The sequence below is a fragment of the Musa acuminata genome, chromosome BXJ3-7 (genome assembly GCF_036884655.1).
Source record: "Musa acuminata AAA Group cultivar baxijiao chromosome BXJ3-7, Cavendish_Baxijiao_AAA, whole genome shotgun sequence".
Classification (NCBI taxonomy): domain Eukaryota; kingdom Viridiplantae; phylum Streptophyta; class Magnoliopsida; order Zingiberales; family Musaceae; genus Musa; species Musa acuminata.
In genome coordinates, this window is record NC_088355.1 from 5,147,259 (window position 1) to 5,173,426 (window position 26,168).

Genomic DNA, 26,168 nt, shown 5'->3' on the forward strand with positions numbered 1-26,168 from the left:
AAATTAACCTTCTATTAAATATATTTTTTATATAAGTGATACAAAAAAAACATTTTAACTAAAGGTTGAGCTAAAAAGATAAACATCAATTGTGAAGTCCAATTACTAGTCAAAGGATTAATCGACAAGATAATCGAATGATGAGTAGAGGTTCTATCGAAAAACCAAAAACATAAACACATTTCCTGAGAAATTACTCGAGCTTAATTTAGGCAGGAGAATTGGAAATATATATTAAAAAAAAAACTTGCAAATATAGCATGAAATGAAAAAAGAAATATCAAACTACTTTCAGCTCGGAATTAGCAATGCTATTTTCTCATCTCTAATGGGGATTGGAGTTTGTCCAACATAACATTTTCCTTTTTTCATATATCATGACTACTGATTCTTTCCTAAATTTTTTATGCAAGTTAATTCATCAAATCTGTTGAAAGAACTTGACACACAGAAAACTAAGCAACTACGGTCGCAAGCACAAGTTGCAAAGCTGAGGGAAGGACAAGCAGGGCAAGAATTAGGGGTTTTCTCTTCATCTCTGAATGAACCAAAAGTCTTAGAGAAGATAAGCCAGCATCAGTTGATCTGTAGCATCTTGTAAATCCAAAAAAAAAGAAAGAAAACCTCACATCACATGAATCAGTGGGTTATTGAACATGCAAATTTTCAGTCAACAACAAACACAATGATATCGATCCATATATCACTAGCACTAAAGTTTCATGAGAAGGCCGAAACACTTGTTATTAATCTGCCTCGTTTAGCCTGGAACAGGCATCAAACATAGTGTCTTAATGAATGAAGTGCAAAACTTGAGACTAGTTTCTTTTAGCCACTATCACCTCTTGTACATGCCAAAAAAACTTACAAAAAAATACACCCAAGCACTAATGTGGCTGACAAACCATGCAAACTTACAAATGCCTAATTAACACAAGCCCCATTTGGGTCTTATTGTTAAGTATATGAACCAGCGAAGGAAGGAAATCCGAACTCTCCCTCCCCTGGAGAAAGGAAAGCTTTATGATTAAGAACTCTGCATTTGAGTGAAATAGAACTCATGTGCATGCCTCATTTCATGCTGATACAAGTTGGAACTTTTTGATCTACCTATACAATGAAACCTACCTGTTTGTCTGACTTATGTTGATGCTTCTAGTTGGTGGTGTTCAAGATTCCTGAGAACTATCCTTGCACATATTTTGGCTTCAATGGGAGCAGTGGTAGCCGCAGCAGCGGCACGAAGGACACGTGCTGCTCCAGCTTTCTGCAAAAGGCTGGCATGGTGTGCTGCATGCCGACCTCCAGGAATAGTGAACTGCATTTCGAGGATATAGCAACAAAGAATTGTTACAAAAGGAGAAGAACCATGAAGACTTGGTTGAACCCAACAAGCTTTAGAGAGAACTTCCAAGACAATATCCATCATTGTCAAACAAACTTAATATAAATTAAATAGATAAGATCAATTTAAACTGCAGCATATATAGTTTTTCCCAGTTCTGGCTTCTGGATATAATATAAATTACAGAAAATATTTTATAAACAAAAATGATTTTGTCAAAATATGACATTAGAATCTCACTGCAGGTTAAGAATGTGAAAGCATGTAAAAACTGTGGAACTTCTTAATGATGCAATAAGAGCATAACTATTATTTGAAAATTATTTCTTAGCAATAAGTAGAGTTGACCAAAGAACTCTTTAACCTTATTACAAGTATCAAGGAATAACACAAGCATATCATGAATTACATAATAGACTATTGCAGGTATAATTTTGTAGTCAGTTGAGTCTAAGCCAAATATGAGTTTTAAGTTGGAAGTTATTTAATTATTTATTTATTTTTGGATGAGCATCACTTAAGCCTGGTTTTAAAAAGCCAGGAAATTCCTTGATAAAGGTCATTTATTTAACGAATCCACATATGCAGAGGGAGGCATATTAACAAATGATTTCAATCTTGCATGAAACAATTTGATAGGATGACATTTCTTTCTTGGGTATTGACCCTGCTTATCCTCTTCTATGCTTCCTCTTCCTTTCATTTATTCTTCTCTTGTCAATGAACTAAACAATCTAATACTTTATCCTAAACTATCACATCATTTTAACCGTTTACACTAATTATTCTCTGGTGATACAGTAAGGCTGCAACGTGAGGCAATGTTAACAAGTATGACCATGGACAATCCTGCCTCTTGGTAGCCATGGCCAGCATGTCGAGCACTTAGGGCCATCTCCAGGTTGGTGCCACATTGGGAACTGGCCTTGCTAGCATCATGAATTCATGGTCAAGAATTTGTTGTAATCAATCCCAGCATAATTTTAGATAACCTTGGCAAAAGCAGAGACAATTCAGTTTTCCACCAAGACATGAACCACTTATTAATCAATCATAGCATAATGTTAGGATGGGGTTGGCAGAAGCAGAGACAATTCAGTTTTCCACCAAGGCAAAACCTTGGCAAAAGCAGAGGCAATTCAGTTTTCCACCAAGAGGTGGAGCTCAGGTTGAAATATCAAGGCAAAACCTTGGGGGTGGCGGCGGTATGAGGGGGAGATGGGGCAGAGGGTGCAGGGTGCCATTCTGGGCTTCCACCTAGACAAGGGTTGGCACTAACAGATAATATGTCATCCAAGCAATCTATCCCTCCAAAAATTATTGTGGTGTGGTCTTCTTCCATATATTCTCTCTAAACATTCATAGCATTTATTCCCTATAAACTATTAAATTATAAGAAGACTGTCTTCCAACTAGTTCCCACCTCTTCATGGTAAAAGCATCCTTCTATTTTTCTCAAAATTACTAGCTCAATGAAGGTAACCTGTTTGATTCAGCTAAGAGGCTAGAGTTCTACAACAGGTCAGGTGAAAGATTTTGAGAGCTTGAGATGATTAACACCATAATTAATCAACATGAGTTGCATCTCTAAAAGAAGACAGAAGAGGATGATGACGGCGAGGGAGAGAGGGTTAGCAAGAATCCAAAATCCCAAATGTGTATCCACCATCAGAAACACAAGACACTTAACAGAATAATACAGTGATCGTGCATTACCTGAAGAAGAGCAAAAGCAGCACAGGCACGAAGGACAGATGAAGGATTCCGTAGCATGGCAATATATCTCCCAATCTCAGCAGCACTGGAAAGAAGATTAAAAAATAATACAAACCAAGGTAAATAAGATTCTTTTTTCTTGTAAACTATATTAGCAGAATGAACATAGAACGCATAGAAAGGGTCACACCTTAAGTGGACAGAAACAATGCAAAAAAATTCAAGAATGTCATTGCAAAACAACATAACAGCTTAAAATTTTTGGACAGATTTTGTGAATCACACAAGCCATGCAAGGTACAAAAGTTTTACATCTGAACTATTTATCTAATCAGTTTAGGCATGCCTAGTTGCTTCAAAGACCTAACTTGGGTTAGAGGAAAGGCCTCAAACTTAGTCAAACATTTTAGGTTCAAGCAACCAAGAGCAACTGTATTTGCTTTAGACATTTAAATTTCACAAAACTAGGTACAAACTTCAACAAACATCATGCGCTTATCTAGTTATTGTTCCTGCTGACACCAGCAGTGCTGGTCATTCACCAAAACATGATGATGTCCCCTGTCAACACTTGGTGTGAAGTGGGGCACTGGCAGCATTAATAGGAAGTATCTCCCAACCCGGAACTCTTGTTAGAACAGACCACTTCTCTTCCAGCACTCTCTGTGCTCCTCTAGCTTCCCCTCCAACATCCGCAAGTAATGCAGCACCTGCCTCAGGAACCCAGAGGTACCATAGTGCTTATCAGAAGAGGGAGATGAATTTGTCAGAGTTGGGGAAGGCAAAACCTCAAACTCCTCTAAATATAAAAAAGACAAATTTGGATAAATATCCGAGCCAGTGAATAGGCTTGGAATGAATAGTAATCAACTAATAATCATAGTAAGTGCCTAAATGTGTATTAATACCCGAGTTCCAGGTATCAGCACCCTCTTGCTGCAGTATGTAACAGCTGAAGCAACCATAGTGCTTACAGTAAAAAGAAAAGATTCATAGCTTCAGCACCACCAAATTTCACAATTCTGTAAACCAGTGTTAAATTTAAATTTTCATCCGTCCTACGCTGAAAATTATAATTTAGTAACTACAGAATACAAATGCAAACCTGCATCTCAAATGACCTGCTTCTTGTATACGAGCCGCATCCGCTACCTGTGCCAAGGCTGCAGGAGCTGAGGATGAGGCAACCATCGAGAAAACTTGTGGATCTGAAAAGGTCAACACGAAAGCTTCTATATGCTTCAATGCCATCCTTCTAGCCCCATCAAAGTTAACACTCTTCCAACGACCTTCTAATGAAGAGCCAACTAGTGCAACTTCATCCATTCTGTGAACACAACTAAAGTTTGAAAAAACAAGACAAGAACGGTGGGTACAATAACAGAAAAATTAACAGGGCAAAATAAAAGTTACTATAGCTCCACCAAGATGGAAATTCAGTAGATCAAAGAAAAAAGATATAAAGGAGCCAAAACCAACAAAAAAAAGTTTTTTTCTCTTTTCTTTCCCCCGTACACCTAGTTGAAACATGCATAATTTAAGAGGTCACAAACCATCCTTTCATTTCAGCAGATATATGCATACATAGGAATAGGACCATCTAATAAATCTATCCTGAAGAAACATTGAGTTCGACTCAATTTTCTGCCTTTTCGAAGTCAAATCAGCACATGAATTCTTATACATATGCATATTTATAAACTACATATTTAAATATATCATTATATGCTTCCATGAAAATTAGAATCGTAATTCTTTAACACCTGCAAGGCTAAGCAGCAAAAAGAAACTTTAAGTGCTTATCCCCTTAGTAAATAGGAAATCTTGTGACAACTATGTCGATATGGTAAATCAACATAAGTGGCTTAATCTTTGAAGATTAAAACATCATAGATGACCAAGAAGGAATATTTCAATTAGTACCTTCCATCAAACATGTAAGCAAGTGCCAATGCAGCCATAAAACGAGCCATTTTTGATCCAGATGATGAACAAAGATGTACAAGAGCTGGAACTCCCCCTTCTTCAATTATTCGGAGAGCATTACCAGAATTAAAAGCAAGATTCCAGAGAGCCCCAGCGGCAGTCTCATGAACATCCTGTACACAAAGAAAGTATGAAGTACTCAGACACAATAATTTCTAATTCTTGATGATTCTCAATGCTAGAATTATTTAAAGGTTAAATAATATTTAAAATAAATTTCTAAGATAGTAATAATAGTTATGTTCTTATTGCATAACTATTATTGTATAAGATAGTAATAATTTCTAGTTCTTTGGCCAACGCTACTTATTGCTAAGAAATAATTTTCAAATAATTATGTTCAATAGTCCATTTCAATAACAAAGAGAATAAGAGATGAAATATGATACCTTTTCCATCATTTTTTTCATTTTTCAATTCTTATGATAGAACCTTGTTACTTAAGGACAGATGCTTTTCAAATTACATTTTTGGCATTGGAAAGTCCACATAACAATGTCTGATGTGTGGTATCATGAAAATTACTAACAAAATATATCACCTTTTTTATGCTTAAAATCTCAGACTACAATGTTTTTAGATTTTTCCATCATTTAAATGCATATATACTACCAAACTTTGAAGAAGAGTTTACCTACATAACTCTGTATATAATCAGGATTTTAGTTATGCACTAAAGTTACGCACTTTTAACTTTTTAAGTACACATGCAACAGCACATTCATTGTATCAATTCATTTAATTCAATAATGTGGCCTACTGAAAGTCCATATATATTATGCTAAATGAACTTGTTAGCAGCTTTGATCTTCTTAGTTAAAATTAGCTTTTCTTCCAAGGGATAGAACAAAAATTATCACATGCATTACAATGGAATCTCATGTTGATAGTTAAGCACTCTTCACTAGCTATAAAAATCAACCTTTCAACTTTGATACCGACTTATCATCTTGTACATATGAAAGTATGAAGTGCAAGGAAAGACCTAATTAAAGACAATAGTAATAACTATATATGGTTAATTACCAGAAATTTAGTATCTGAAAATCCAGCATTGCATGCCTCCCAGAATATATGGTAATTTTAAATGTCAATTTAATTCATATAGCATTGTTTTCAGCTCTTCTGACAGCATACATTCTCATTTCAGCCTCACAACTTATAGCAGCAACAAACTTGTCACAAGGTCAAAGTGCCAGGATGGCAGATATCAAGTATTGCAATAACAACAACTATCTTGTTCAACAATTTAGGCATGATGGCTTCAACCAACAGCTAAAGAAATCCGAAATAGTTACAACCTCATAAAAGATTTCCAATCTGAAAAATCATTACTTTTTAATAGACTTCAACAATTATTCCAATTTGGCACCTTCAGGTCTAATTTATCAAAATATCCAATTCAGCATAATACTTCAAGGTTTCAAATCAAACGAAGTACAGCATCCATGGATAGATCCAAAAAAAATTAATTGAACGTTTCCAGAGATATAACACAACTTACTTCAGCATCTGAGCGTGCCAATGCGATTAATGGTGCAACACCACCTTCTCGTCCAATTGCGATGCTAGATACCATAGAGAAATACATTAATAGAAGAAACAACAGAAAAAATTGAAGCTGGAAAATAAACAATTAAAGTTACAATCATGATTCAGCGACTATCAGAAATGAATCTTTCAGAATAGATAAGGTCTAATGAACCGAACCGAACAATCCAGTCTGTTTATTAATTGGCTCTGACTCAAGCCCAATCCTTGGGCCACATTATGGTCCAAGCTCTTCCCGGAGCAGGTATAAGAACTTTTAGAGTATATCGCATATTATTATCTTTAAATAAGAAAACACCTTGAGATGAGAAACAAAAAATAGGAATTTGATGAAACCACTTACTGTGGCATACCAATATTATATAAATATATGTTGCTTCACAAAGTTACACGGCCTTCCTTTTCTCAAATCCAGTTGCAGATGATGTTTATTATTAAGGTAATGATAGCCCTCTCAACCCTAAGTAGCATCCCACAAGAAGCAAGAATTGTGACCCTGCCATGCTGCAGATGAAACTAGAGCATATACCAGATACAACCAAGGCACAGAGGAATTCATGGTACATGGCAGCATGCACCATGTGAAAAAGCTAAGATGTCATCAGTGGACTTTGGCTGGAAAATGGCATTTTTGTGTTTGTATACTATGTCATTTAGTTTCACGCAAACGAGTGGCAGAAGTGGACTTTAGCTTAAGTGGGTGTACTTTTGGTGTTTGGTACTTAAGTGAATTGAAACTGAAATCCAAAAAGAACACCCAGTACAGAAACTTGACTTCAACGTTTACAAACTCAAAAAAAAGATCCTCAAGTGGCATGCAGTAACATGGCTTCATAAGTCTAACTTAAGATCATATAAATTGCATTGCATAATGCAATCAAAACCAGTTAGATGCTAGCTCTAAAACCCAAATTCTTTTCAATCTTAACCCAACCTAAAGATCACAAGCTAGTCAAACTTGACAAAATTAAACCCATAACAGAAAAAATTAGCTAAAACCAACAAAAGTATCCTCAATTTGACTTGTTTATACTACATATACCCTAACAAGACCTCATCCTCAATTTAAAAACTTGATCATCACCCGCATAAGTTCAGGCAACTTGACTTATGAACCAATTCTTAATTTCAGAAAAATCAAAGCAACACAAGTTGACATAGGCCGAATACTTATTTTAAAACCTGACAGAAAAAACTTATGTGGAGTATCTATTTCCAGTTCAAATTTCCATTACCCTTGCATGAGTCCTGAGAATTACGTTTCTTCTATCCATGAATTGAAGACAACAAACTTTAGTAATTACCTTGCAAGTGCTTCTACCTTTTGATCATAATTTTGTAGAAAATTCACACCCACTAATGACATAGTTCACACAATTACAAGATATCGTGGATCAAAAATAATAAGCCAAGAAGTTTGCTCTCCAGTCCACACCATCAAAGGTGTTCTTATCCGACTTAACTATAATTTGGACCAAAAAGTATAATAGATTAGAAAGATTGAGAAATACATCCAGCTCACCATTTTATCACCATTTTAGAAGACATGGTAGTTTTCAGCAATCTCCTTCCAAATGAGTGAATGCTGTTGTAGAGATCACTATCTCCTCTTAAACACTAGACTTACCTCAAGTAAAATATCCATAGGCATGAGGGGTTTATTGACTACTTTTAGTCATTGCTCATCATCTCAAGAAATGCATTAGACAATATATGAGTAACTGATCTCTAATATTATTATAACTTTATTACAGAACATGATCTGCAGGTACCACCAATGAATGGCGTTTAACCCGGACTAATACAAAAAGGGCAGTAAGTACCAGTCCAGTTATGAACCAGTACCAGGACTGCCTCCATTTCAAGCAGTCCAGCCTGCCCATATAGAAAGGAAACAACAGTTCGTGTGATAACCTTGATCACTTCTCTAGTACGCCACATGGTCGCCACACACCGCCTTTGCCATGCACAGCCACACACCTCCACCATGACCCTGTAACACCTCTGCCGCACACAACTTCTCAACTTCCTCCTCCTTCTCCATTTCCTCTTATTTTCTCCTTCTTCCTTCTTCCTCCATTCTCCTCTTCCTCCACCACCCCTTCCTCTTCTCCTTCCTTTTCTTTCTGTTTGAAACACCAGTACATACCAGTGTATCAACACATGGTACACTGACCCATATGTACCAGTCCGACCATATCCGTTCCAGAAATGGTGATCCTTGGATACCACATCATATATCAACAAGTGCAGGATCAACAAATCATATCACTAGCATCTTAACTACAAGTGATATTACCTATTAGCTTCCGAGACTGACAAGCCCCACAAAGCTCCAGCAGCCCTTTCCTGAAGTCCTTGAGAAGCATTTGCACATGCATGTGCAAGAGCTACCTGTAAAATTAAACAAAAAAATATATTGAACTAACAATGTGAAATTTTATCTACTGAAAAGACAATATATAATATCGATCATGGTTTGAGTTACGAAAATAACCTCTCTAAATGAACATTGACCTTATCCAAATCCCCCATTAGGTTTGTGTATTTAAAAAAACAACATAGAATCCAATCAGTATGAAGATAAAGTATAAGAGATACTGAGAAGAAGTGAAGCTATATAAATTGGGCAGACAATTTAAAACCACCAAGAAGAACTAAGCATTGTGTTAATTACTTGAATCTTAGGCTTAAGAAAGAAACTAAGTATTGACCAGTAATCAGAACAAGCAATTCAATATATAGATAGAAATGACTAGTATGACACAGCATAACTGAGTCCGTTAAGTGATAAATCTAGAAAACAAAAGGACACAATTAAGACTGAAGATAAAAGCCTCTTGCAATGGATGAGTTCAATTAGTGAAGAGTAAAAAATTAACTAGATAGTTTTGCTAAAGTATTACAGAAACACAGATTATTTTGTCATTAGGCTTATCTCAGCTGGCACATACCATGTCAAGCTGTGCCAAGGTGCTGACATATTGCTAGACCAAATTTAGACATGCCAGTCAATACACAGGTGTGCCGACTAGCACAGTACAATTCCACTGCAATACATCCATGCAACGGAAAAGGCAATCCTTAGGCAGGAAAAGAATTATTGTAAACAAAGGAAAAGGTAACATACTAGAATGGAAGCTGATTTTTCTTGTATCCACTGCTATCAGCCAACACTATTGTCATATTTCATTTCTCAAGATCCATGTATCTCGAAGGTACTGAATAGCTTGCTGGTAAAAGTCTTTGTCAGGTCATCACAAGATTCTGCGATCAAAATCCGCCTTCACCACTTAAGCTAAAAATCTATGTACCTTTTTAAAAAACTAAGAAATTTTTTTATTACATTAAATGGTGTACTTTATGCTCTCACATGAATTTGAATCTAAGACATCAATTGTGCAACAATGCACTCGTTCTCACATGAATTCAAACATAAGACCCATCAATTGTGCAACAATGCACTAATCAATAAGATCTCCAATGTACCTAGAATATTTGCCTTCTATAATATACTTTGTAAGAAATGGGTTCAGTGCCTATGCTTGATCTCTACGGTCTTCAGGAGATTGTAAAAAATTCAATTTCCCAGAGAGAAAATATCAACAAACTAAATAATTCATCAAAGCAAAACTTAAATGTATATAGAAGTTACAACATGAACTTCTACTGCTTAAAATGAGCTGTCATTTTCTACCAAATAACACTATAACCACAGGCAAACACATCAAAAAAAATTGAGGAAAAATTTTTATTATCATTAATTTCATAATTATAATGAACTAAATAATGCATCAGAGCCACTCCATCCATCTACAGGGTGAAAAATGGTTAGGGAAGCAATATTGTCATTATGACTATGTATGGCATCGAGCCAATTAGAACTCACTTGGCTAGACCTACAGATCAGTTTGACTCATTAAAGATGGCTAAGCAATCAATTATTGGTTCAAATCATTTAATCATAATCAACTCGAGTTTCAATTATGTCAATAATTAATTCTTTTTCTATACACCTAAATTAAGCTGATTTGATTAAGAAAAAATATCCAACTGATCATGAATTCTTTTACAATGATATTTTGTTATTATTATTTCAAACTTATCAAGAATTACCTAAATTTCATTCTTACTATCTATTTGCCCTTCGGGGTTAAAGATTTATGTTGGTAGGCAAGACTAGTTTTGGGGAAAAAAGATATGGGTGATTTCCCAGAAAAAAGCCCCTTTTTGTTTTTTTTCCAAAAAGTGTCCTTGTTTATGTTTTTTTCAAATGATGCCCCTTGTTTGAATGCCAAAAATACATCTAACCAGCCCCAATGGTACTTTTCTAGCCAATCTCGGGGACATCCTATGGACCGTCCAAGTGGATGGACTGGTCTGCAAAGTCGCATGGTCCAATCCATATGGTCTGCAGAGCAGTTTAGTTACCCAAATGGGGAAAAAAAATTAGCATATTACAGTTTTGGGTCACCACAACAAAAACACTGCAAAGCTTATTTGAAAACACCATAAATAACCTCAACCAAATCATCTACAAACCTAAAAATTTGGTATTATAATGGTCTATGAGCAACGACAACCAAAGAGGCACGATATGATGTCACCTACACTTTTTCAATAGCTTTACAGTAATTTCAGCACAAGCCTCAAAACATGGCATTATGGTGGTGTACGAGCAACGACAATCAAAGAGACATAATATGATGTCACTTATAATGTTTTGTAATAGTTTTACAATGTTTTCAGCACCTCAACAAAGGCACTATAATACTATGTTAAAACACTGTGAGTCAAATGAAATAAAAACACACTAAAGACTATTTGACATATCATACTAAGATTCAAAAAGGTATTTATATCAGTTTAGGAACAACAACATCAAAAGTTTACCTATTTCGACCACCACAACAAAAATTCTGTAAACGACCCAAATGGACTTCCAACTTCAACCAAACCAACTGCAACCTAAAAATTTGGTATCATAATGATCTACGAGTAACGCCAACCAAAGAAACATAATATAGTCAATTACAGTTGTTTTCAACACCTCAACAAAAATAATCTAATGCTATTAAAAAAACATTATAACTGAGCCAAATGAAATCAAAACACACTAGAAACCATTTGATACAACATACGAATCATCAAGAATCCGAGAATGCACCAAGATCATCTTGGCCTTGGATCATTAGATAGATTCTTTAACAATAAACTAGATTTCAAAATCCCAAAAAAATAAATCTTGTGAATCTTCCAACTAAGCTAATATATTTTATTATTATTATTTTGATCCTCATACATTCTTGAATTATTTATTTTTCTTCTTTCTGGAGTATTCTTTATATTATATCAATGCTACTTTGTTGGGATTCTTTTATATTTATTTTATAGAAACTGTTAACATATATTGAAATGTTAATCGATTAAATATGTCAATGGAACCACAAATCAATTAAATTAATTTGTACAATTTTTATTTCAGACCTTTTTAAAAAACATTGTATTGATTTTTTTATTTATAACGCTATGAAATGACCAAAACATCATTTTCTTGTTTTAGAACTCAACTTAAGGTTATTGGCTACCTGTGAGTTTTCATTGTAACATAAACTAAAGGTAAGTAACTTGATGACCTGAGTAGAATAATTCCATATTTTTTTAATTCTTTTTCATATAAGCTTAATCTGATATTCTTTTTCTTGCACTGTTATTATGCTATAGATAATAACAACATGAATATATAATTTCTCTTGGATGATGCACTAACTGACTTGGAAAGGCACTCCTTGTACAAGTGCCTTCCCTCATACAGGAGCAAGAAGAAAAGGTTTTCTCTATAGCCCGGAAGTGATTTCCCGACTCAAGCAGCCTCTGGAAGAGTGATTGCCCTCAAACATAGAAGCAAGAAGGAAAGAGAGGAGTTATAGACCAAGGGAACGAAGACCGAGTATAGGCTTGGGGAATTAGCGAGTTCCTACTTGTAGTTCCACCTCACACCTCCCCTTGCTTGGGAAGGGAACGCTTGTGTTAAGAAACCCGTTGGGCTTAATAACATGCATTTCCCTTCTGTTTTAAGTCCCCTGTAGTCAAATCCATCAAGTTGGAGTTGACTCCTACCGATCAGTGATTTAAAAAACGTTAGGCGCCAAAATGCGCCAAGGTCCAAAAACGCCCGAGGCGCTAAGCGCTCGCTCGAGCGAAATGAGGCACTAATATATACAGATATATAATATAATTAATAAATATAATTATTTAAATAATAATATGATATTAAATTAAGAAAATCTTACAAAATCACAATATCACATTAACAAAAAGTCTCAAAATTCAAAACAATAACAATAATTTCAAATAAATAAAAAATAACAGTATTAAAATCAAAATAATATATTATTAATCTAATAAATAAAAATATTATTACTAGTATACAATTAGCATTATACTGTTAATATATTGTTAACAGTATACTATCGAAGTGAGAAGAGTGTGAGTAAGAGGAAAATCGAGGCTGCTGACTAAGACCAACGGCAGCAAGAGCGGCGAGCGACGACGGTGGCAGCGGCAGCGGTAGCAACGAGCAATGACAGCGGCAGCGGGAGTGGCGAGCGACGACAGTGGTAGCGGTAGCAGCGAGCAGCGGCAGCGGGAGTGGCGAGCAACGACAGTGGCAACGGTAGCAACAAGCAGTGGGAGTGGCGAGCAACGACAGTGGCAACGGTAGCAACGAGCAGCGGGAGCGGCGACAGTGGCAACGGCAGTGGTAGCAGCGAGCAGCGGCAGCAGCAGCAGGAGTGGCGAGCAGGGTTAGGGTTGGGAAGTCGCAAGAGGAAGGTTGGTATCGGTGCTTTAGTTGGTTCGATTGAACCAACTAAAGCACCGAAGACCGAACCAGACCTAAAACACTGGTTCGGTCGCCTGGTTTAACCCGGGCGCTCACCCGAAGTGCTCGGTGCCTGGGCTCGAGCGAGCGCCCAAGCGGCGCCTCTTTGAAGCGCGTTGCCTGGAAATGAAGCGAGGCGCTCGGACCTCACCTCGCCTCGCCCAAGCGCCTATTGAAATCACTGCTACCGATATAGTTATAACCCATCGCATGCCTGATTCGATCGTTGTTTTCGGACAAGTGGTGCTTTCCAGTCCAAGTTACTCCTTGCTTTCCCTCAAGTGAAAGAATCAGGCGATGCAATGAGGTCTTCTCTTGATCGTGGCCAGAAGATCCCATCCACCCAATGCCCCCTGTCTTAAGATAGAGAGTAGCTATCATTGCAAGCTCTATGTTAGACTACTCGCAAGGTCAGGCTTATTTGTTGAGTTCAACTGCTCTATCAGCCATGAGTATCTATCTCCTTTAGACACCGTTGTATGATGAATCTCATCCTCGGTACGAAGCAAGGGAAGGTGTAAGGTGGATGTATGGCCAACGCCCTAAAACGAGTTTTGAAGTTTGAACTCATCGAAAATGCATTTCAAGCAGGGGGTGGGAGATTGAATGGGTGTTAGGCTAAGAATGGGGGATCACTACTCGTCTCATCTCTCGTTTCAGAGCATGATACTATGGCCTACAAAATGTTCATCCTTTCCACAAATTTTGCTACCCAAAGATGCTACAAGATTAGAAACATTGGATACAAAATGGACCACTCTATGTCTGGACTACATCCTTTGTCTATTACCTCAACTAGCAAATATTTAAATCTACAGATGCAAAAAATAAAGAATTTCGTTACCAAGTTGTTGCTTCTAATTATCAGGGACTAGTACATAGATAATTTCCCACCATCGAGCAATGTCAACAACAATGTCATTAGATTGCAAATGTCATCAATCAAAAAGCAATTATTGATCCTTAACCCTGACTATCATTATATATAATTTCTTGATGTATCAAGAAAAAGAGCACTAGGACCCTTGAAAAATTATTTAGAAGAGGAAAACACAAAATAAAAAAACAATACTCATATATGAAAAAGGAATGGAGTCGACGATCATAAAGATATACCAAGGCTTCAACTCCACCAGCTAAAGCGATAGCTTCTCGATTTCTATCATCAAATGATAAGTTCCATAAAGCGCCAGCAGCTTCTTGCCTGAGTGATTGATAAAAATCTATCACAAGTTGCATAAACAATATTGAAAATGAAATATTAGTATTAACAAAGGCCAATTACAAAAACAAAAAAAATCATCTAACAAAAAGAAACTCAACAAGTTAGTCTTCACACTTAAAAGAACTGCAAAAGCTAATTTCATATCCAAAAGCAAAAAATGAAAAAGAAAAAATGAACTTTAAATAAAGTCATCTATTACACATGCAAAGAGATTTAAACTCCAAAAATATGTTAATACGATATAAGATGACAATTTACAAAAATGAATATGCTTTCTGAGCAAACAAATACAAAGGAACAATCACCTTACACCTTCATTTTGAGAAAAAGTCAATTGCACTAGTGCCTCAAGTGCACCCTCCTCTTGACCAACAGCAGCATTATTACTATTGCTGTCACCATGAGCTGCCAAATTGGCTAATGCTCGAGCAGCCTGAGAGGAGAACACCTGAATGAAGAAACCTTGAAACTTGAAAGAAAAACATGATCTTTGAACAAAGGGGATGGACTCAAATGAAACAAATGGTCAAACCCTTAAAATGTGCCTAAAAAAAGGACCATCAGATCTGTCATTGAACATATGCATTTTGATTTACACACCGTTTCACAATACATGTCGATGAGTAGCAGGTTAAACTTTAAAGCAAGTAGCCAATGTTCTGACCAACGGCCCGGATTGTCAAAAAGTTAAGAATCCAAAAATCCCAAGAAGATAGAAAGGAAGTAATACTGGTAACAGAACACATGGTCACATGAGAGTTAACAAAGTTGTAGCAATTAAATTTTCCATATTTAACCACATCAAAAGTAATATATAGCCTAAGCAACACAAAACAGCATAAATATAACCCAAAAGATAGATTGTGTTAAAGATTAAAGATGAAGAGTTAGAATATGATAAAGAAACAAGGTAAACAGTAGTAAATAAAAAACATGAGAAAAGAAGGCAATAAATGCAAATGTTCACTCAAAGCAAGTGTATTCATCAATATGAAGCAGTTATATCCTCCTTATTCTTATCACAGTCACAATTTCTTCCATAGAAATAGTTAATTCCTACATGAACTATGAATACAAAACAAATCAACCAAATACAGTGTTCTAACTTCTAAGATTCATCCAACCATCCCCAGATCTTCACAATATTTTGTATTTAGGACTCTTCAAATTTGGAAACAGATCACCACATAGAGCTCGATTAATTAAAAATAAATCAACCTTCTTCCCATTATCCTAAACATAAACAACCGCCAGAAATGGTACCAAAGTCCGGAATATTATTCTGAAAGAAAAAATATAAAGCCGGCTAAAACTTACTTTTGCTAATTTCACCGCATCACCAAAGAACCTAATGGTTGAGCACTTGGATTGTTCAGTGAAATATTTCAAGGAACTGGTCCAATGACTTCAGAAATTATTGATATCTCTAAAATTGAGCCCAATCTACATTCTTTTTTTTCTTTGAATTGCTCAGTTTTATATCCAACCACTATTTTCACTAGCAAATAATCATAAACAATCACTTAACACTGATCTCGTGCATTAAGTTCTCACTTTTATCTCACCCCATGTACATGTATACATGTTGTACATATAAACATATCAACTGAATGTTTTTCCCCATCCTAACTAACCCCCATCACCACAAGAAAATAAAAGAGGTAAAATTTCATTTCACACCCAACATATTTACAATATTCCTACATGAATCTTCCTTTACTAAAAGGTAACATACTACTCCATGGATCTTTCCAAAAGATCAAATATGATTGTTCTGATACCAGGGAAAAGAACATCATTTTCAATTAGGAGAAGTTGAAAACTTAATTTTCAAAAATATAGTGTTCAAAAACAAAATTGTCGCAAAAGGCAAGAGAAGTCTTTTCTAAGAGTTTCCCCCCGTCCAACATTGTCAAGCATCAAGATCTACATTGTAGCGCACCATTAACTCTCTCCCACAGCCTCTTCAACCAGTTTCCAGCTCTTCCCTTGTATCTCATTTACTTGTTCCATCATACGATCCTTATACTGTCCCTCCTATCACACCCTTCCTCCAGCACCACCCCCTGCCATGCCCAACATTCTCACTAACAAGATAGAAGTCCCTCTATAATCCTTTTTTCTTGGTCAAGCTGTATCCATATGCAACCAACAGATGAACTCAGGTAATCATCCAATCAGATTGTAGAACACTATATTAAATGTATATCCAAAAAAAAAGGTTTCATGCATTTAAGTGATAATCGGACAAGTAGAAGAAAACCGGAAAGCATACTATTTACAAGCCATCTTGACCACAGAATTGCCAACTTCAAAAGGCATATTTATGCAAGTGAAGAAAAATAAATCCCAAAGTGTACTCCATTACAGGTGCTAGGAGACAGTCTTTGGGTGTGGAAAAAACTATCAAATGTTTCAGTACCTACAGTTTCTTCTCTTTCTAGAAACTCCTTAAAGAACAACATACAGACATATCAAGAAAGTACAAGAACCAATCGAATGATCATTTTATGTTAGCAACAGAGCACCAAATAGTAGGGGCAGAAAATATATATAGCAAGTTTCCACCCGTAGCAGTATTAACATAGTTGTCGAAATCTATTATCAAGGGATTTGGCAAAAATGTTGCTACCATCAGATCAGCGTTAAGTCTTTTAAATTAGATGCATCTGAAGACTATGATATCAAGCAAGAATTGTTTGCAAGGAAGAAATGCAAATTTTCCCCTCTACTATTACATATAAAAACAGTGACAAAAAGTGTAATAATTTGGTTAATCATGGGACTCGAGTGTCTTTTGGGAATGCATATTCAAGCATTAGCTTAACAAGAGGTAATGATTCAATCTCCAGAATTGCCATAACATTTGAACCACCCAACAAGTAGAATCCAATTTTATCTAATTAGATATGATTAAACTACATACAACCAAAATGAATTTAGCATCAAGAAGTAAGCCATTTTAATAAACAACACTACAATGTATAGAAAGTATAAACTAATACTATCATCCTTAAGCAAGCATTTGTGCAACAATAACAAAGGCATAAAGTCCCAACTATTTAGGGCCAGCTACCTAGATCTTTTGCTACCATTGAGTTATGTAAAAAATTATAATTTTAGTTGAATAAGAGTATTTAAATCTTTATTATAGTTTCCAATAAAGTTTTCTATGTCTCCCTCTACCTCTCATACCACTAATGTATTATTTCACATCTTCTAACTCCAACATTTATAGGTCTCCCAAGCAAATCTCCATACAAGAAACTTACCAAAAAAAAAATCTCCATACAAGAATATGTTCTTTGTTATGTCGATGGACAAGCTGAATGACTACAATGATTACATCTGTATTAAAAAGATTGAAACAACCCAAGTTTCATGCTTTGATGCATTAAAGCTATTCATAGTAATACATCATTAAAAAAACATGCTCCAGGAATCACTGAAAAAGAAACAAAGAATAGCAAGATAAAACTAGAAAAATTTCAGACCTGTTCTTGCACTCCCTCAACCTTGCATGTCCTAGCGAGTGTAACAAGTGCACGGACACCACCGGCCATTGCAATCTCAACACTGCACTTGTCATCAGCAGCCAGATTTGCAAGTGCACCAGCAGCTCGTTCCTGCTTAAACATAAATGATAAAACAAGTACATTCAAAAAAATTCTTATATTATGCATGAACCGATCTTTAATGGGGCATACAAGAACTCCATCAACTCCAGATGTCCATTTGAAGATAAGATTCACCAGAGATTTTACCCCACCAGCATCGGCAATGGCTGCCTGAAACAAAAGCCAACAGGATTACTGAGGCAAATAACAAAGGCAGGTCACATATATCCAGCATAAGGCACACCTTGTGCTCTTCTCCCACAGACAGGTTCCAAAGCCCTCCAGCAGCTTCTTCAGCAACCACTCTGTTTGAGGACCTTGCGAGATTAGCTAGGATACGTATGCCCCCTTCATCAGCAACTGCTTTTGCAACTTTGGAATTCACTGACAAGTTTGCAATGGCCTGCACATACAAAATATCTTCAAATAAACCTAACAAAATCACATCAGAAATCCAATCAAAGATGTAGACGCTCAACCTTTGCAGCTTCAGACTGCACACCCTCCTGAGAAGACCTTGCAAGTTCCAGAAGCAAGGGGATTCCACCATTTTGCATAACTGCTTCTGCTCTTGCTGGTTCCACTGTTGCATTCTCGTCATCAGTCACTACAAATATGGCCAGCCCAGTTGCTGCTCTTTCCTGTACATCCTCCTGAAAACTTTTGACTAAGCTCAGCAAAAGAGCAGCCCCTTGTCTCAACCAAAATCCATCCATTCCATTTGGATTACTCTCTGCCACTCGAAGAAGAGAGTGTGAGAGTATCCACTCCAGCCAGCTCATGATATCACTCAGGTTCTTATCCTCATTCAGCAAGCTTCTCCATTCTGCAAAAATACTCTGTTCTCTAACAACATATCCATATCCTTTGAAGAAAGAAGCAACCCCACTGAAAACGTTGGAGAATTGGGCAAGGAGCAGCTTTCCCTTAGTTTTTCTGCATGCTGTAGAATTATAGCTCCATTCCTCCTCGAATACTGCACAGTTGAGAGCGCAAAGTACCTTCAAAGTCTTTGACGTCGAGAGAAGTTTCAAGACAGCACTAGCAGACACATCCGTCCTTGAGACGTCCATAGCAACCAAGCTTGGGAGATTGCTCCATGAGAGGGATGCCGTAGACCACTTCAAATTCCTCGAGCCAGCCACCGACAAGAATCTCAGTGACACCACCTTCTCAAGTGCACCCTCATCGATTAAGCCACAGTCCAAGAACGCAAGCTCCGCCAATTGCGGACAGTGCTTCGCAAGGGCGTTAATGGCCTCGCCATGGACTTCCCGTATACCAGAGAGGCGCAGCCGCCTCAGCCTCGTGCAGCACATGGCTATATGGCGGACTGCATCGCTGGTGATCCTCATGCAGGGGTCCGGGCCGATCTGAAGGCTCTCGAGGGCCTCATGGCGCGCGGCAAGCACGGAGAGGGTGGCGTCGGTGATCTCGCGGCAGCAGTCTCCGGCAATCTCCCGGAGGTCGCGCGCCTGGAGGTAGATGAGTGCAGAGGCAGAGGAGGATCCGTGGAAGCGGAGCCGGCGGAGGTGAGCGCACCGCCCCGCGAGGCCGGCCGCGATGTCGGGGTCGCAGCGGTGGGCGCGGAGGTCGAGCGACGTCCACAGGGAAGGGGAGGAGCCGAGGCGGCGCCAGGAGCGGCAGCTGGAGGCGAGGCTCGCTCGGTCGCGGTAATTGAGGCGGGAGAAGATCTGTACCACCGTATCGTCGGGGAGAGCGGTCCAGTCCACGCCCGCCGCTCCACCGCCGCCGCCGCCGCAGCAGCAGCCGCCGGGCCGCGGAATCTCGCAGTGGTCGGGAGCCTCAGCGTAGGGCGGCGACACGGCGACCTTCTCCTTATCTCTGGATTGGGAGGTCCGTCGCCGCACCCTGCGGCTCATCGCGAGCAAACCGACTCGGGATGGAGGAATCCCCACACGGCCGATCAGCTCTTGCATTCACACGAGAAATCGGCGGCCAGCAGCATCGGCATTTGGGAAGCGTAGTGTTTCGGGCCCGTTTCGATCGAATTCGGGGCGAGGGTTTGCGAGGAGATCGGCCGGCGGTGGGGGAATGCAAGAAGCTGGAGGAGATGGGGCGCTTCAGCTTCTCTCCTTATTCTTCTTCCCCATTTCTTATTTCATATCGAGTTGATTCGATTACGGGGGAAGGGAATCAGTTGGCCTTAATGAGAGAATAGGGGACGGGGAGGGAGTAGTGAGGCGTGTGGCGTGAGAATTTTGAGTTGAATCGACAAAATTTAAATGTAACATTAGTTTTAACGAAGCTGCTATTCCATTTGGATTATGGGTGAATATAAACAATTCATCAAAGTTATCCTGTTTATCTATTATTTTATGATTCTTTATAATTGTTATAATATAACTAATTGGATTAAGATGATATATAATGGGAGAAAATTTTCTGATTACTTATTCTATATCCTATGCTCTCACCTATAAATAGATAAGACATCTACGGATTACAGTATCTCTCTCAACTCTTCTTCCGTAAAAGAATAGAAAGAGAGAAAAGAATCTAGTTTTCTTTGCATATTAACAACGATCTTAGATGACATCTCGTTTTCAGATCAAACAGAGATCTCTTTTTACATAACAAGGTAGGTAACGTAAAACCAGATTTAATTTTATCCAATGATTCCACTGACACACAGTTGTCAGCACATTGTCAAGTTTTAAAGATCATTATTTTTTTAATTCATTATATTAAATGATGAATATGAAACTCTTATATGTGGATTCAAATTTAAGACTTATTATCTAATCAATCGAATTTCTCAATAAAGATATTCAATCCCTCATGTAGTAAAAATAAATTGGAGTTATTAGGCAGTAAATAAATCCTATCAGTTGGGTCATGATTGGGCCTTGTGAACATGGCTACTTTGCTTTTGGGCTTGAGCTAAGAACTTGGCAAATGAATGATACTTTTACTATCACAAGTAAAAGTTTCAGAGCTAGAGGATCATGAGTTCTACCTTGCTTGCTTGCTATCACAAGCCATACTAGCAGTGACGATCGCCAGGGTTTTGCTGCTTATCGTTGTTTCTTCATCTCCCGAAATCAATAGCAGGGAGACAAAGATTGAACCTGATGGTGAATACAAACACATCACCATGCTACAGATCTCGACTAATATCAATATTTGCTGAACTGTCGTCATCTCTCTTCTTAGTAACAAGAATCATTTGCATGACACAGTTCTGCACCATCGCAACAACCTTGTTTGAGCTCTTACACTTTTGGTCCACTTCAAACTGGACAAGAGACGAAGTAATGTTAACCTTTATGTAGAGAAAGGCATCACCAGTTAGGTATTAACAGTTGTTTCTTAACTTTGTAACCATCTGAGATCTTAAGTTCAACTCAACTTAATATGTAGAAACTTTTTGAGTTTCGAGTAATGGAAAGCCAGAGTTGAAGCTCCCAGTACTAACCTGGTCCGAGCATGATTGTCCAAGTATGCACTGCCACAAAAGGAGGAGCACTGAGCTTGTTGAGTTTGCAGCTTTGCCAGTTACTAGAATGATGGTGGCCATAATGTCCCTACCATCATTACCAAGTGGAGCACCTGCTGGTTGAATCACTTTCCACTGTCCTTTGTGTTGTGTTATCAAGGGCTGGACATCGTTTAAAACTCAAAGCAAAAGCTGCAAAAGAGTCTGGGATTTTATACATGTCATATGGAAAAAGCTCTTCTTCTGCTGCCTTCTACTGAACCCTTAAACCTTGCAGCCCATTTTGTTGAAACATAGATAGTTGTAGGATACTGTTTAGAGTGCACACAAGGCATAATGTTGTGATTCAGATAGCCACTTGGTTGAGAAATACTTGCTCAGAAATAGTTGTAGTGCCTGCTGTTAAGTGAGCCACCCCTCATCATAACTTGCTATCTAAGATGATACAATATTTGCTTCACTGGAGTCAAACAAAACAAGGAAGTGGAGATGACATTCTGGACCACTCCATTAATCAATATACAGAAGCGCATTGAATTAATTAGGACAACTTTTGGAGCTGGTCAATTCAAGTCGGTATCAGTAGAGCAGGGAATCTCTGCAACACCACCACTTTTTCAAGCGCATGTCAACATTTAAAAACCACACCCAACTGAAGATAAAGACCATAGCCTAACTCTTATGGACAAGTTTCTGCTCATGCCTAATGCCTTGGGAAGATGACAGCTTTAATTATAACAAGGGAAATTCCTCCATGCTTTACATCTGTTGTTCTATTCAGCAAATCAGGAGGCTACTACCTTAAACAAGAGAAGATTCCACTAATGCATCTACAGTATGGTGAGTACAGTTGAGTCAGATCAATAAAACTGGGAGCTCAGAAGAGGTGAATGCAGTTGTCATTGCCCTTTCTTGGCTTCACATCCTTGCACAACCCGACTGTCCAGCTCATGCAGTCCTCCAAATGTAGCCAAAGTTCAATCTTTCAAGCATTTAAAGTTCCTTGTCCATCTCTGTAAAAATACAAAATAAGTCAATCCCAAGATCCACACTGCTGATGGTTCCTCAGCAACAACCGAGCTCACATTGGATACCACTTTCCTAACAACATGCTGTCATCCAGATCACAAATTAAAAGATTTCCCACCTCTATTTCGACAACCTGAGGTTTTTGTCATAATGCCATTAGGATGATGTGCTATGCCACCACAGCTGAACGAACAATGATTGTTGATAACAACGGATTGCTTTGCTACCATGGCAGAATAGAGAACTCATCTTCAGGCAATAACTTCCAGCCGTGAAATAACATGCTTTGTATCTGGTCTCGAAGCAGGCGAAGGAGAGCAACAAGCAATTGCCAGTTGAAAAAGCATCAGTAGACCATGCGCCTTACCAGAATTTTTATCTAAACTCTGGCTTAGGAGCTCGGAGTCAAAGACATCTGAGATTTTATGATCAAGAACCAAGTTTCTTAATGAGATTGGAAGATGGAAATCCTTGGACTGTAAGAAGTTGATGTTAATGGGATCCTTTTGAGCGAGCATCTCAAATAAGATTATTCCCAAACTGTAGACATCAGTCTCTTTGCTAGCATCTTTCAGCTTAACCAGCTCAGGGGCTTTGTATCCCTGAGCTGCAGAGGCTTTGAGCATTTCCTGGGCTGCTGCTGGATTCAACATAAGATGCAAGCCAAAATCTGCAAGGTGAGGCTGGTAATCTGCATCTAGCAAAATGTTGTTCGTCTTGAGATTGCCGTGCACGATGGGCTTCTCCGATCCTGTGTGAAGATGATCCAGCCCCTTGGCAATTCCAAGGGATAGCTTAAGAATGATGTCCCATCTGTGTGCTTCAGCAACACCAGCTGTAGATTATTGTAGAATCCAGTAAGCACTTCAACTGAAGCATTATTAATCATACAGCTTATTTTAATGAGAGTTGCTCTGCGATAAGATCTTTTATACAATTGCTTCCAAAGAAGATCTTCATACGAGCATAAATATGTAGACTAATTACCTGGACCATAAATTCTCCAAGAGAAAGAAAAGAACTTTTGATTTCTAAACAAATACAGTGAAATAGATAGCAATACTGCAAAATAAAGCAACATAGCAAATCTAAGGAACTGAGTTGTTGATTGAGGATCTTCAGTCAGATTGCTAAAAGCAAATGAACCAAATCAAGCACAGAAAATTCCAAGAATGTTAAAAAAATTCAAGAGGAATATGGTTTTCTTTGTGTGACAATAACAAAATTTTGAAAATTTCCCCCGTGACACAATTATAATTGACACAAACTTTCTCAGCTCAACCAAAAGTAACAAAGAAAAGGTGAATTCTTTATATTTTACAGTTCTTATACTATATAGTTCTTCAATTGCAATTCTATGTAGTCACGCAATTTCAAGGACATCAAAAACCCGACGTTGTAAAGCACATAGAGACACCAAAATCTAAATCAAATTTAAGGCAACTAGAATACTACCAAATCTTAAAAGCCCGACATTGCGTGACTACACGGAGAAGTAAAGATTGCTTTGCTTCATCAACATCGACAACAGATCACAAGAAAGATGCAGTATTTGCTTCAGACCAAGAAGAAGATGCCAATTTTAAGCCACCAACAACCGACAAACCTACCTAGGACTCACCTCTTAAGAACTGCTTCAGAGACCCCGCGGCATAGAAGGGTTGCAAGAAGAGCTTCTCCCCTCGCGGTCCCACGTACATCGCGCGCAGCGGCACCAAGTTCGGGTGCCGGACGGCCCCCAGCGCCCGAGCCACGAGCAGCACCTCTCCGGTCCGGCCGGCGGAAGATGGCCGCAGGAACCGGAGCAGCAACACCGAGCCGCTCCGCTCGATTCTGGCTCTGTACAGCGTCCCGTAGCTCGACTTCCCGACTACCTCCCCCGGCGCCTCCAAGATGTCGTGCACCGTCAAGCTCTCGGCCCCGGCGAACTTCACCAGCCCTTCCGCCTCCAACTCCTCCTCCCCCTCCACCTCCGCGCCAGCCCCTCCTCTCTCGTCGCCAACCTCCAAGGACTCGCTTTTGCGCCTCCCTCGCCACCTTAATCTTTTCCGAAAGTAATGGCACAATGCCAACAAGACAAGGAGGGCAAGGAATGAGCAGAGGAAACCGAGAAGTAGCTTGATCTTGTGGCTCCTCTCCATGCTAAGCTCGCCAACCTCGACCTAACCGCGAGAAACCCGGAGACTTGCCATTTTATTGAGATTCAAGGAGAAATGTAGAATCTCGAACAGGGATCGGGCTCAGTTTAGGGATTGAAGAGGTTGGAGGCGTTAGAACAGGGAGAAGCTAAAAGGATAAGAAAACATAGAAAAGATGGTTTCTTTATTGGTGCAAGGGAGGCTTTGGATGGAGTTTTCTTGGATGACCAACGAAAAAGCTTCCACTTCTGGAAACTGGTCTCAGAGAGAGAGAGATACACAGAGAGAGGAGAAAGGAAAACAGAAACAGTGGGAAGGAGTTGGTTGGTTTGTTAATGGGCAGTGGATCACACGTGGCAATTTACGAATGGTATGACAATGTATTTGGTGTTATTTTCGTGTTTTTGAGGTTGACGGGTCAACCACACATGGAGACAGCTGAATGGAGGAATGAAGTGTTTGGTGGTGCGTCTGGTTCTTCTAGTTAACGTGGCCCGCAGGGAGTGGAGCTGCGAACGGATCCGAATCGACCGACCAGTCCCAATCGGATCGGGTTGGACTCTGATCCGTTCGGGTCACGATTGGATCACAAACTCGATCCCGGGCTGATTTGGTCGGGTCGGATCTCGCATTGAGTTGACTCAAATGCGATCCATCGACAGAGCCCGAGATGGAGTTGAAGTGCAAAATTCAACATATTAAATTCTATGAATTAGATTAAGAAAACATGCAGTTTGTTTGATCATCGATGCAATTTGAAGTGCAAAGTTTAGTCTGCAAAGTGAAGTGCTTCGTGATATATCCATTTAATACGTACTGAATCTGAGAGCAATAGTTGGGGTCTGTGCCTTTCATCTACCTCAGTCATATTCAAACTTAATGAGCTTCGACCCAACAATAATCTACAAATTCACTCGCTAAAGCCTTGATACATTCATCAAGATCCAAATTCTGGAATGCATCTCTAGCTCTACTCACATATAGTTCTTTTAGATTTGGATCTCTTGCCATACTTATTAGATGTGTGTAAGTAATATCATTTGTTTCAGCTAGACTCGATGATAATTGATCCATTAAGTAACGATAGTAGAATTACTCGAATCATATATGCCAACCCAATCCGAGTGTGTTTCTATGGAAGATTTACATCAAAACCAATTTTAAGTTCGACTTTAGGAATCACGTATTTCTTTAGTTGTGTTAATAATGCCAATGATG

The 26,168-nt window shown here is 38.5% G+C and overlaps 2 protein-coding genes across 8 annotated transcripts; both read right to left on the reverse strand.

The window, feature by feature from the left end:
- Positions 1 to 718: 718 nt before the first annotated feature.
- Positions 719 to 20,526, reverse strand: LOC135582325 (protein ARABIDILLO 1-like). Of its 7 annotated transcripts, none has more exons than XM_009409550.3 (13): positions 18,803 to 20,526; positions 18,568 to 18,726; positions 18,414 to 18,494; positions 18,201 to 18,332; positions 15,012 to 15,139; positions 14,598 to 14,685; positions 8,898 to 8,992; positions 6,552 to 6,615; positions 4,985 to 5,160; positions 4,167 to 4,388; positions 3,062 to 3,146; positions 1,129 to 1,318; positions 719 to 1,004 (listed from the first exon to the last, which is right to left on the reverse strand). In XM_009409550.3, exons 1-12 carry the CDS (start codon positions 20,261 to 20,263, stop codon positions 1,142 to 1,144), a joined length of 2,868 nt encoding a protein of 955 aa, XP_009407825.2. In that variant the 5' UTR covers positions 20,264 to 20,526; the 3' UTR covers positions 719 to 1,004; positions 1,129 to 1,141. The 7 variants fall into 7 exon arrangements, with proteins under 7 accessions (XP_009407825.2, XP_009407824.2, XP_065016116.1 ...); XM_009409549.3 differs by having other exon boundaries at positions 719 to 1,036; XM_065160044.1 differs by having other exon boundaries at positions 15,012 to 15,154; positions 18,803 to 20,518.
- Positions 20,527 to 21,271: 745 nt separating this feature from the next.
- Positions 21,272 to 25,228, reverse strand: LOC135643287 (putative kinase-like protein TMKL1). Its single transcript, XM_065160063.1, has 2 exons — positions 24,434 to 25,228; positions 21,272 to 23,647 (listed from the first exon to the last, which is right to left on the reverse strand). Exons 1-2 carry the CDS (start codon positions 24,951 to 24,953, stop codon positions 23,064 to 23,066), a joined length of 1,104 nt encoding a protein of 367 aa, XP_065016135.1. The 5' UTR covers positions 24,954 to 25,228; the 3' UTR covers positions 21,272 to 23,063.
- Between the last annotated feature and the right edge of the window lie 940 nt (positions 25,229 to 26,168).

Coding starts and splice junctions, on each gene's coding strand:
- LOC135643287 (XM_065160063.1), bottom strand. CDS start 24,953: ATGGAGAGGAGCCACAAGATCAAGCTACTTCTCGGTTTCCTCTGCTCA. Junction 23,648..24,433: donor TCTGAAGCAGTTCTTAAGAG/GTGAGTCCTAGG, acceptor AATAATCTACAG/CTGGTGTTGCTGAAGCACAC.
- LOC135582325 (XM_065160044.1), bottom strand. CDS start 20,263: ATGCAAGAGCTGATCGGCCGTGTGGGGATTCCTCCATCCCGAGTCGGT. Junction 6,616..8,897: donor TCAGTCTCGGAAGCTAATAG/GTAATATCACTT, acceptor TATGGTATCTAG/CATCGCAATTGGACGAGAAG. Junction 4,389..4,984: donor GCTTACATGTTTGATGGAAG/GTACTAATTGAA, acceptor TTGTGTTCACAG/AATGGATGAAGTTGCACTAG.